The sequence below is a fragment of the Drosophila kikkawai genome, chromosome X (genome assembly GCF_030179895.1).
Source record: "Drosophila kikkawai strain 14028-0561.14 chromosome X, DkikHiC1v2, whole genome shotgun sequence".
Classification (NCBI taxonomy): domain Eukaryota; kingdom Metazoa; phylum Arthropoda; class Insecta; order Diptera; family Drosophilidae; genus Drosophila; species Drosophila kikkawai.
This window is the reverse complement of record NC_091733.1, coordinates 26,594,074-26,607,426: the sequence shown is the minus strand read 5'-3', so window position 1 is coordinate 26,607,426 and position 13,353 is coordinate 26,594,074. Positions and strand designations below refer to the sequence as shown.

At 43.7% G+C, this 13,353-nt stretch overlaps 1 protein-coding gene across 1 annotated transcript; it reads right to left on the bottom strand.

Moving 5' to 3' along the window:
• Positions 1–429: 429 nt before the first annotated feature.
• l(1)sc (lethal of scute) lies at positions 430–1,313 on the bottom strand. The gene has a single exon (XM_017178491.3). The coding sequence runs from the start codon at positions 1,255–1,257 to the stop codon at positions 430–432; it is 828 nt and encodes a 275-aa protein (XP_017033980.1). The 5' UTR covers positions 1,258–1,313.
• Between the last annotated feature and the right edge of the window lie 12,040 nt (positions 1,314–13,353).

Genomic DNA, 13,353 nt, shown 5'->3' with positions numbered 1-13,353 from the left:
AGTAAATTTACTTTCACTTCTCAGCAGTTTTCGCAACTTCCTTTACCTGTTTAATTTTCTAGATTTTTTAGATCTTCATAGAAATGTACCTAAGAAAATCGCTTCTTCTTGAATGAAAAGATTTGCTTTGAATTTATGTTTAGTGTCTTCGTTTTATTATTGCATTTCAATAATAGGGCCTTATAGCTAGTTAGTTTAGTGTCTTCCATGCTTATAACAAACTTATAACTATGAAAAAAAATGGTTTTATATCATTGTCTTCCATGTGGCTTAGGCTATCGAAAAAAAAGGGTTTGCTGCTTACGAACTAACATAGAATCTGGGACTTGGTTTCTTCGCTCACTCTCTCCTAAGGCAACAATTTTCGGAGCTATTTACAATTTGTACAGGGTTTCTTTTTTTTGGCTGCTCGGCGGTACTGAGATCCACTCACTGCTCCTGCCACGACGAGATGTAGTCGAGGAGCTCCTCGTCGTCGGGCTGCTCGTCGCTGAAGCTGTCGAAGGACTCAAACTTGAGGTCATGCTCGGGCAGCTCCTGCTTCACATAGCCCATGGAGCTGGAGCCGGAGTGCGAGTTGGTGTTGGAGCCGGAGACATCGGAGCCGGAGTACGAGGGCGTGGGCGAGGCAGAGTGGTAGGAGTTGAGCTGGCCCACCAGGAACTGCTCCTGCGGGCTGCTGTCGTCCTCCAGGCTGCCGTTGTCAAAGTCGTTGTAGCTGTCGTTGCTGCTCTCGTCCGCCGAGTTGTAGATGGGGCGCCGGGGGCCGGTGCCGTCGTCCAGCATGTCCTGCAGGCCACGGATATACTCCACGGCAATGCGCAGGGTGTCCACCTTGGACAGCTTCTTGCTGGCACCGCGACCGCCGCTCGACAGCGAGTTGATCACGCTCTGGGGCAGATGCTGGCGGAGATTGACGAAGCCGTTGTTCACCTGCTTGACCCGGTTACGCTCCCGGGCGTTCCTCCGGGCCACCGAGGGCAGCTGCTCGCCGTAGGGCACCGTGTTGTAGTTGTACTTCTTCTTCATCATCGGTCCCAGCTGCGACTGGGACTGGCTGGTTGGCAGCATGTTCTGGAGCTGGCTGTTGCCCAGCGGCATCTTGGGAGCGATCAGCTGATGGTGCTGCTGCTGCTGCTGGCCCAGGAGCTGCTGCTGTTGTTGGTTCTGCTGCAGGCTCTGGTGGTGCTGGAGCAGCATGTTGATGTTCTGGTAGTGCTGCTGTTGCTGGTAGTTGCTGCTGCAGATGCTCGTCATGGTAATCCGTGCGAGTTCTAGTTGCTGTGTGTGCTCTGGCTAGAGGTAGTGCTGTAGTGGAATCAGATTCCGCAATGATAAACCTCGTCCTGCCGTCGCTGCCTTTTATACCTACTCCCTCGTGGTCGGCAACGGCGACGGCGACAGCGACTGCGACAGCGACTGAGGGCCGCAGCAGCAGCAGCAACAGGGGTTACTTGAGCTAGGGGTTTTGCCGCTACCTGCCCCGGAGTCCTGTGAGTCCTTTGGGCACAACAAGTACAAGTGATCGGGGCTGTGACTGCCTTCCCTCTCTAATTTTTGCCTGTGGGTGCTCTATGTATGTGTGTGTGTGCCTTTGTCCCTGTTTTCCTTTTCCTTTTCTTTGCGTTTGCGTTTTGGGAAAATCGAGACTTAAATCTCAGAGATCCTTGTCATGGGCCAAAGAAAAGGAGAAGACGACTTGAATGCACTTCCACTTTTGTCAAAGCAGCAGAGCGAGCACAGAGAGGAGCAGGGGGGGTTTCATTATGGAACTTGATATAAAATGTGATCCATCATGTGAAAGGAACCCAAGTGAAAAGGAGAGCCAGCGGAGGGACTTTCACTGTCTCCAACTTGTATATACATATGTATGTTTATGTGTTCTCATGGGTTTGTAGAACTTTTTCTCATTTCTCGGGACCCCCTTTTGGTTTTTGACACGTGCTTCCGATCAGCCCAAGTCAAAAGTATATATATTTGTGGATAATTTCCATAAGCTTCAGAACAAAAAAAATCAGCAACAACATCCAGACAAATCCCACAAGTGTGTGCTGCACCATGACTACCAAGAGGCCGGCGTTTGGGGTCCTAAAAAAAAAAACAGAAACCAAAAAGCACAGAAAAAAATTATATAAACAATACGATTTTGCAAGGGCCTTGTCAGGGGTTTTTTTGTGATTATAGAAGGCAGGAATCGAACTGGGACTCGCCGTCATCTCGGACCTTCTTTGGCGCTACACTTGGGAAAATATATATTAAATTCGGGTATTAAGGCTCTAGTTTATAAAATTTATATGAAAATATATAAATCTAAAGGTAAATGAGAGTACCCTTAGATGTTTTATATCAGTTAACGAGGTTTAACTTGGAAGGAATATCAGAAAGTGTTGTTATTTTTACATAGAAACAACGCGCTTAGCTTCAGTTAACTTAGTTAATATATTATTTACTGCTAACTAATGCAAATTACTTAAAGAAATACATTATTTCAAGTACTAAAAATTCAAAAAATTGTTATCGTTTTCTGGCAAAGTGTAAGAACTCAGCCTCATTAACCTTCTACTCCTCCACTCATCGGAGACCAGTGACTTCGTCCGTGTTTATGTCCGCCGTAACAAGTGAAGTTCTACCTCTCCAGCTCCCTCCCTGCCAGCCATAAAGCCTTCATAAATCTGTAAAAAATGCCAGAACGAGGCCAGAAAGGTCCCAACTTTGTTGCAGCCTGAGAAAACCGTTAGGGGCAGCAAGGGGGTAGCAGCGTAACGTAACGAGAATTGCAACCAATAAATGTATAAAACCTTGATTAACCCAGAAGCAGCTGCCAGAAGGAGATCAGAAAATAGGAGGAGGACCCAGAAGGATCCCCCCCTTTAAAGGAGAGTTGGAAAGAAGCCAAGAAAATCGAATTGAAAATCGTTTATGCATTTTAATTGGTTTTTAAAAGCTGCCACCGAATCCTAATGCATTTCTAATATCCTGAATGGAAATCCCTGTGCGTCATCACCTGTACGCCCACAGCCAGAAAACCCTTTTTCCCTGGCCCTGGGAATCCTACTTCAATTTGCCCCAAACACACCCTTTTTTGGGAGAGGTAAAAATGTTTTGGTAGCATTTTAATTAGCCGCGGATTCCGTGAGTGATTAATTAAACCGAATGACGACGAGCAAAGTGTTGATCCTGATCCTTTTTTCGAGGTGCCTGCGGATCTACCTGCCAGGATCTCTCGGCAGCTGGCTGCCGCCAGGGTTGTCAGGTTCGGGCAACACACTGTGGCGCCCTCTCTGTAGAGTATGTACAGTATGTCCTTTCCAATTGGCTGGCTCTTTACCCTACTTTTCCAGTTGGGCGGCACTGCAGCGACATCTGCTGCTGGCGGTGGTGGGTTACAGGATTCTGCTAGGAGAACCTAGGACTCTTCTTCCAATTAGCCAGGACTAGACTGGTTCCATATTGTAAAAACGACCTCGGGCCAGGTTGGTTTTCTCCCAGCATCCCATACATATTGATCTGTAAATTCAATTGAAAACCCAGACTCGCATTCCCAGAAACCCGCAACGAGCGGAAGCATCCTTGCACGCGTCTTCCAAAAATCCTTATCGCCTCCGAAACAACACAATTAATTATATATTTTATGTGCCCTCTGGCTGTTCATTAACGCTAATTGGAATTCAAAACACCAGCTACTGAATGGAATGACCCCTGAACCCGGTGTAAAAATAATGTATATATACGGAAAGTAGTCTCACGTTCGCCCTGAACAAGTGCAAGACGTGATGGACTGGATCGGCTCTTACAGGCGATATCGTAAGCGTGAAATCTGTCAGCAGAAGGGGAACCCAGATCCGTATCTCTATTGTCATCACATTAATTTGACTTTTTATGGGTGTTCCGCGTGGCCACCGGTTGTCTCTGGGATCGACAAGCGGAAATTGTCACTTTTTAGCCCCGTGATTTCTTATAGTCAGACGAACATATATTGCTCTCTATATATATATATTTTATTTTTCGATGAAGTGAAACGAAAGTAAAGTGAAACTGTTGCCAGAAAGATGTATCTCAGAGATGAAGTGGCTTTTGCACGATCACACCTAATAACGGTAATTTACACGCACGCTACTTGCGATAATTGCGACGCCAAAGAGAGAACGAAGGAAGGGGACACAGGATACGAGACTCCTCCTGGGGGATCATCAAGGAAACCGAATCCAAAGCTGAGAGACCGAGACCGGGAACTGGGAACTGGGAACCTCGAACCCCGAACCCCGAACCGAGGCGAGACCAAAGTCAAAGTCAAGCCGCGCATCCCGATGAACTGAGTGAGATAACAGCCAGGCTAAATCAGCGGCAGTCGAGCTTCGGTTATTAAAAACGGCAGTCCGAATCGGGACCTGCCGAGATGCAGATGTACACTGAGAGAAAGACTATAAATATTTGAATTATTAAAATATTTGAGGATAAAATTATGGGTATAATATATTATAAAACCTTTAAAAGCCAACAAATTTAAATATTTTATTTATTAATATATTTTAAAATAAAATTAAGGATCTAATATAGTTATTATTCAGTCATAAAATCTCTCCTCCAGCTAAGATAGAAGTCTGTCATCAGAATACATACCCTAAAATCTCGCTTTTATTAAAATTTTATTAGTAAAATGATCCTAGCTCACCCTAGATAATATAGCTCCTGGATATCTTCACCTATATCTAGCGCTATAATTTTCTCTCAGTGTCCTTGTGGCGGTGGCGGCAATGCTTGATTGTTGTGGTAACCGAATATGCCGCTCGGCTCGGCTCGCGCGCGCCCTCAAAGTGCGAAAAAATGTTGTCGAGGTGTGAAAAATAACTGGCCAACTGTGGGCCAGGGAGAGGGGGCCAACGGGAAGGGCCAAAAGGGGCTATAGAGTAATGGCTATGGGGGACTGGGAGACTGGGATCTGGAGGATGTGCTCCTTTGGCTGGGCACGCATCGAAGGTGTTGAAAGCTCTGCGCTTCTAAGAAACGTTTGTTGTTGCGATTTCGGTGGCTTGATAGCCGCTACTATATACGTATATACATATATATATATATATATATGTGCCTGGATCCAACTCCTGGTGGAGAGCGGTCCTCAGATGATATTTGTCGATGGTGTCGAGGTGTTAAAATTACCCCAAAGGTACATAATAATTACCTTAAATTGCAAAAACAGCGAAATAAATTTCAGAAACGGGGCAAAAGCAGGAGTAAACTGAACCTTTGGCGGAACCTTGTGCCTTTTTGTATTTTATTTTGGGTTTTTATATATATATATTTTTTTTTTTGAAGCGTGCCGCAGCGTTGCCAGACTATATATATGGTTCCTTACACCCAGGGAAATGCAAATGGGGCGTGTGTCTCCGCCATAAAAATTGAATGCTGTCGCCGTAATTAACGCTGAGGGCTGAGCGGAAAGCGAGAAGAAAAATGACACAGTCGAAGCTGTTGGCCAGAGGCCGATCTATTTAATTAATTGCTAACAAGTTGAAAATGTTTAAATGTTTATGGGTTTCAAGGGGGGAGAGGCGGATGCAGGGAGCATCCTTGGTGGTAACGCTTTGGGCCCTTTTATGGGTTCCCCCATCAAGACAAATTGTGATGGCTTTTGTTTCTGGCCAGCGATCTTCTTTGTAGTTGACTGGAGGTCGGAGATCCTGCTCCTTGAGGGATCAGAGGGTGTGCTCCCTGAAATATGTATATTTCGATAAATAAAAATTACTAATATATATTTCTGAAATTAGTAATTGGTTATTATTATTCCGAATATATTTTTATATATTTTAGCAATGCCAAAATCAAGTTTTTTAGTATGTATAAAATCCAAATTCCCCTGAATCCCTGTGCTGACAGTCTTGGCCTTGCAGGAGGCACACATGCAAATCGCTGGAAGCCAAAAGAAATGAAGGCTCGAAGTGGCGAACGCGAATCGCTTGTGCGAATCGCATTTATCAATGTGAAAAATGAGTTGTGAGGCGGCAATTATCATTAAAAGTAACATGACTGCCGTTAACGTCGAGATGTTGTCTCCACCTAAAAAAAGGAAAAGAGGAAAAAACGAAACAAGTAAGGATGGTAGATGATTCCCCGGAACGATGCCGAGTATAGTAGATTGATCTAACGCTAATTAATGATTAAAGGGCTCCCGTTGATCGGTCCAAAAAATTATGCAAGAGGGCACCACGGGCGCCCAGAACCCAAAAACAAACAAAAATAATAATATACGTGAGTTTGCGGTTCGCAGCGGGAGGATACTTTGACCCAAGACGAGTAGCACACGCCGACAATTCGCAGAAAGCCACGAGATACAAGGATACATCTTTCAGTTGGCCCGATCCAGGATCATCTCTAATGCCCGGCGCTCTCTCTCTCCTGTTACATTTTTCGATGTTCGATTTTCGATTTCTTTGGAAACAGAAACCGAATCAGAGTTATGATTGTTTTGTTTCGGTTTTATGTAATTTTTCATGTGCATCTCTTGGTTTTCCCCTCGATTCTCGCCGCTCAAGATGCAATTAATCTAAATCCAATTATAAGACAAAGCGGGTCAGGCTGGGGTCTGGCCATTAACCGAAGTCGGAGTTCGATTTTCGTACTGAAATCAATACGTTTAAGCAGCGTCTCTCTCTCTCGCTCGCGCTGGGTGAACTCGGGATCACTTCCTCTTGCCGGCCCCCGAGGGCATCGTCGTCGGATTCAGATTCGGATTCGGACGCAGCTCATATCGTATTACGACTCCAGTGGGAATCGAGTGGGGACCGTGGCTGGGGGGAGGGCGCTGGGTGAATCGTTTTGGTGCGGCTAACAAGATGCATGAAGTGTTTAAATTGGTGTTGAGCCATATTACCCCTTGACTGGTTGCCAGGGGGGAGCTGAAAAGCAGAGAAAGGAAGGGAAAGAGCAGAAAAAGGAAAGGGAAAGGGCTCGGGAAAGTTCATAGATACTTTTCCAGATAGTTCTCGCTTGTTTGTTACCTTCTCTAAACGAAATCTCTTTATTCTCTCTCCTAGGAAACCAATAAAAAAATACTGAATTCAAAGGACCTTTGTGCTCTTAAGAAATTCTAGGTTTCCTTAGGGTAAAGGGACCAAATCAATGCTCTAGTTTGAAGTCTATAATATTTTCTAAGGTGTCTGCCAAAGATCTCTTCGCTAAGTTGTCCCATTGAGGCTCCTCTAAGTAAGCCGATTGGAAGCCCGTACTTACTGTGCCCCCTTAAGTAAAGTTCAGAGGATCGGACCACACAGGTCCGAGGTCTCCAGGTCGAGGGATCCAATGGGTCCACTCCAGCGATAAGTATCTCTAAGTCGAAGCGATTTATGGCGACTTGATTCGGTTGAAAACAAAAAATCGTATACCAAACCAGGATCCCGCATGATTTTCCCCCTTCGGTGGGTCACTGGCAGGCGATGGATTAAAGGACAATGGCGTTAAATATGAAAAATTGATCGACTTCCAAGGATAAAGTCGTATTGAAATTTATGACTTGTTTAACGCAAGGGAAGGCACTCTATAACATCTTATTTATACCCTCTCTCTATCTTTTTGTGACTAGGCACATTTTTCCTCCACGATCCTGGCCCGATCCTGCGGTCGTTAATAGCCCTTGGTATTTGTTACTTTTTTATTATTATTTCATCTCCATTTGCTTTATCTCCGAGCATCTTCTTACCCAGGGGTTGGGGTTCAAAAGGGACAAGGCAGGACTCTGTGTAGTTTTAATAATTTCATATTTCATTTCCCGGCCCTAGGTCCTTGTGTGTGTGTGTGTGTGTGTTGTTTTTTGTGTTTGGTCATTGCAGTTTGTGGAAATTTACACCGTCCACGTATCGCTAGCCAGGAATCTCTCCAAGGGCTAGGGATATGGATGTTGTCGATCGAAGGGATCGGAGTCCAAAGTGCTGGAACGTGTCGCCGTCTTTAATTGCCATTTATGTGGCCTAATGATTGGCGTTCATAAAGTAGCCAGCCACATCAGCGATGGTGGAGGAATTTTCGATAACTTAGAAATATTTACTTTATTTTTTTTTTGGAATTATTAAAGGAATAAATAGGTCAGGTTTTTTGTTTTAATTAAGAGATCTCATAAATTTGGTCCACTTTCCTTTCCACATCATTCATCTGTGAGCCACTTAATTGGTTTCGGCCAGAGAGTGTGCTCTTTCCAGCTCCAATCTTAGCTCCCAGCTCCCAGCTCCCAGCTCCCAGCTCCATCTCTGTACCCATGGGCTCGAGCTATTTGCGTGCTCGCCGGCTATTTAAATGCCATCGCCGATCGGCAATCTCCTTCGATGGACACGCGTGGCTGTCATGCGATCCCAAGCCAATTAGCCCTTCGCCAAATAATCAGAGAGAGAAGGCAGAAAATTTGTGGCAAAGTGTTGATAACTTCATTTCAGGCCAACGAACGGCTAGTTTAAAGGCTGAGAGAGAAAAAAGGGAAAACATGGGGGACTGGACTGAGGGGACCCCACAGGAAATGCGCTAAACACATTTTAATTATACACAATAGAGCTGATTAAAATGCAATTTGCAAAAAGCGCCGGCATGGGGGGATATCAATTGTGGCAGCTTGGATCCCGACTCTCTTGGCTCTTGGCTCTTCCGGAGGAGCAGCTGGGACACCGAGCTGGGGACCTGGGTAAATAAAGTCATTAAAATGGGATCAAAATTATGGTGCAATTACGTTTTTGGGTGGCCAGCGAATTGAGGCGATTTCAATTACCTTTTGATCATGGCCATTAGCCGGGAATAAAAGGAGAGAGAGCCTGGCGAACAATAAAAAAAATCCTTCTTTAATTTTATTTTTCATTTTCTGATACTTTTTTTTTTTCTCCCTGGGAAATCTGAGCCCTGGGCACATGCCAAAAGATTTCATTGTTGCTGCTCCTTGGCAGGATTAGCCACGGCCTTGGCACTTTCAAATAGAAGACGATACAGTAGCACACACACACCTCATAGCTACTGTGCAACGAATCCGAATCCGAGAAGGTGTCCTAGCAGCTGCCCAGCGCCCAGATGTCCTTTTGCGTTCTGACCTTGCGACCAGAACTAAATCGATGGCCCTGGATTTCACGGCCAGTCCAAATATTGACATCGAAGTCGAGGCAAATGTGAAATTAATTTAACTACAGTTGAGCTGAGACATCAGTTGCGCCCAGTGGGAGATATTTCCTCCGTCTGCCTGGCCTCATTCGAATCTCGTAGGGAAAAAACAAGCGAGGAAACAGCCCCAGGCTCCAAGTACAGCTTTTATGAATGAAAACTTCGCACGCTTAAAGCGGCTGGCAGAGACTGGATCTTGGGGATCGAGACCAGGATCGGTTGGGGGGCAAGGAAGCGGCTGTCTCAGCTCAAACTGAGGCTGCTCGCGCACCTGATAATTGACAAAACCTGCCAGTTTTGTGCGCTTTTTTCCGTCTCTCGTTTCGTTTTTTTTTGAGTAAGCAAGGCTGTAAAAAAACAGAGAAGGAAGTGGTGAAACGAATGGGTATTGCTCTCAAATGAAAAGAAAAATATTAAAAAATATTTTAGTCGTTTTAACAAGAGAAACGAAGCAAATATACCTTGAGCTTAAATTATATTTAATTATAAAATAATTAAATAACATAGAATCAATAATATAGATTTAGAATCTATAAATAAAATTTATAAATATAAATACAAACATTATTATAATTTTAATGAAATAGAGAAACCATTTGAATTGTAATTTTGATATAAAAGCATTAAAGATGCTCCCAGCGCGGACTTATTGCGGATGGATCCGAAAAATGTCCGCGTATAATATTAAAAACGGACAAAGAATCGGTCTTTTCGCATTAGTTTCGCTAGATGCTCAAAAACGGACGCGCAAACGTACGAATAGCGGACTAGTATCGCAAATTCTCAGGATTATACACGATAATGATGTCGTAAAAGGTCCGCAATCGAAATCTTATTCGGATTTCATAAATTATAGCATTTTCTGCCACAAAACTTATGAGAGGTGATTAACTTTAATATCGTTTTATCCGCTATCGTTTTCAGTATCATAAACAAAGTTTTTTGTCTGCTGGGCACACTCTCTCTTTTAATTTAAAACCCACCAAAACCTAACTCAATATATCCAATATTGTATACTTATTTTTCCAAGCCAAGCAAGCTGCCAGGCAGGCCCCTTTTTAGAGTATATATTCCTGAAAAAAGTACCAGCATCCATCCTGAGAGTTTCTTGGCATAAGCGCCTGCATTTCATTTGTGCAAATGATTTCAATATTGAGGTTTAGACATTGCGGTTAATAAAACATAAACTGGTGGAAAAAATAGAGAAAACAGAGGATTGAACAAGAAGTTAAAGTAAGACGACGAAGCTTGTATGCCCTTAAGAAAATATGTTATAATAATAATATATAAAATAATTCTAGAAAATATGTTGAAACTCAGCAAGGTTATAATTTTTTTCATACACATTTTCTTAATGTTCCTATATATATATATATATATATTATATAAAACCCTGCAAGGATATAAATAGAGGTTTCGATTTCGGGGAACTGGCGCACTTTTGTTTATCTAAGCATCTAGGTATCCATGTATCTTGTGTGCTGAGGAGTGAAGGATCTGGGCACCGTGAAGGATCAAAGGATTGCCTGCCATGGCTGTCAAAACAAATATGCGTAAATATGCAGCGACATCAAGTGGAATAATTGTGTTTGGTCATCGGGCAATTCTTTCATTGTTTCTTTATTTCTTTACCTTAAACTCTCCACCGATAATGATAAACTCTTGAACCCGGCTTTGGCTTTGACTTTGGCTTTGGCTTGAGCATGTGCCGGGGCTTATGTGGAGATGCCGCATCCTGCGCCAACGGGTAATTACAGATCATGATTTATGGCCAGCTGACCCGGCCCCACCAAAAAAGTAAAAACAAAAACAACAACACGCAAAACAAAAGGCCAAAGTTAAAGCCACTGCCACAGCCATCGATCGATCAGTTCAGCTCTGTCCGCCCATTTTGGCCCCTTTGGGGCAACTACATCTCTGCTGCAGATGCGTCTGCTCTGCTCTTTATTCGTTTGCTGTTTGTGAATTTTGTTTTCTTTATTTTATGCAAATAAAAAGGAGCAAGCAACAAGGAGCAGAGCCATCCTGCTGCAGGAGGAGGAGGAGAGAGATGTTGTGTGTTTGACAAAAGTCGGGCAACGCCACCGCAGAGATTGATGGAGCCAAAGGCCAGCAGACTTCAAAACTATTTGCCGCTTTCTACACAGAAAGAAAACAGGCGAAGTTGTATATTATTTATGTGGAATTCATCCCTAAAGGGACAGACTTGGAGCAGAAACCACCTGGTTCTTTGAAACGTTCAGTTTGCAGAGGTATTTCTGTTATAAATTTCATATTACGTGGATATTGGCATTGCAGTGCATCGAGAAACAAACTAATTGTTTGGTGTTTATGGGCAAAATCCATATAATCCATCAGAAAACATCTCAGACGCTCAGACGCGCTACGTGTCGCGGAATTTCAATGCGAGATCGGTGTGCAAATTCCCGTGTGCTGGCAAGGCACGTGTGCTGGTCAAAGATATTGGATTGTCATCGTCATTGTCATGGTTGACTCTAAATATGCTCAAGTGTCTGTCTGGGCCGTGGCAATTAGGATAGAAAAAGCAGAAGAAACATATTTTCCAGTGCGAACTGAAACACGCCCACTGGCAGCCAGTGTTTTGGGGTGTGTGTTGCACGCTCTAATGGGATCAGGGATAACTATTTCTGGGATAATCGCAAACTCAAGAACTTAATTGGGAGGCGGACAACGTTGGTGGTCGGAAAAACTGAATAAACAAGAGGCATTCGCAGGGGAGGTCATACTTGAGTTTAAATAACAAACTGTATCCTTCATATTAAATTATATTAAAATTCTTTTAAAATTTGTATTTATTCCTTTTTCAAAAGTCCGCAGGAAGAAGGAATAACCCAAGAGCTTGGTGCATCATAAAAATTATTGTACTTTGGCTGCCGTGTAATCCCTCGACCAGGATTTTCCCTGTCGAATAGCCTGATTAAAGTGTTGGCCCTGCAAGGGTTAACAATAATAGAGCCACGCATTTTTCCCCGATTCCACCAATTGTACGCTTATTAGGCCCTGTTTTTTTTTCTTTTGTTTTTGCAGGTAGGCCACCTTTTTTCTTCCTGCACCCGGCAGGTGGAATGCCAGGTCACCGCGAAGTCAGGGTCACGCGAGCTCTCTCGCGGGCCATAAAGCACAAACGCCGGCTCTAGGAATTTCCATCGAATCATAAAAGTGTTTTGAATGATCGAAAGGCCAGAGGATCGCTGAGGATCATCATCATGGCTGGGACGAAGGGAGAACGAGAGGCGCCTACCTACGCCCAGGGACCAAGTCAGCGACAGAGTTATCACATTTGGTATGTAACTACATTTATCACAACTTAATATGACAACTCAAATAACTTTTGCCTGGCGGAGTTCGAGTTCGAGTCCGAGTCCAAGTCCGAGTCGGGTATGTCTACTCTTTCCTCTTGGCTGGTCGGCTTGTCACATTTGACTTCGCTAATTGGAACATATTTCTCTCCAGCCCCCCTCGCTGGATGGATGTACGTACGTACGTGATATATGTACGTGAGGATGACGATGCTGCGATTTATGCATCCTCCTCTGGGAATATGCTTGAAGAAATCTACCAAAAAATGAAGATATCAGGCTGTAGAATAGTTTAGGAACTTCTTATAATTTGTTGGCTTTTGGAGGGAGAAGCAGAGGCCTGCCGATCTCTGGTGTGTGGGCGAGGACCCCACCCGAGGCTCTTCTGGCATCAATAATTCATAACGCTAATTAATAACGCCCCAGTTCAAATGGCTTGCGTGCCGAGATGAAAGGCCAAAAGCCGCCGCAACATATAACAGGATAATGAACCCCAAAAAAAGGGGTTTGTGCCTTATTGAAATTCAAATAAATCGGTAAAGCTGAACGATCTTTCGGCCCTGCTGAAACGATCCTAAAGTTCCGTTTAATATCCTTACTAGGGGTTATTTGTGATGGCCTCTAGAATAAGGATTTGTGAATTATATAACTATTTTGATTACTCAGACTAAACAATAGTTTATGTTATTTCTCTTTAAAATATTTACCAATGCTCTAATGTATTTCAAAATAGCTAAAACCTGGACAGTTCCATTTGCAGGGCAATTGAAACTTCGGCTTGAATCTTCCCAAAAAAACACCTCTGTTGTATTATTTAGTTTGGCTTTCCTTGTTTGGGTTTGGTCGTTCCCCTTATTTACTCCTTTTACCCAACTTTTGTTGCCGTTTGCTTCGCGCCTTAGGTGTAAAA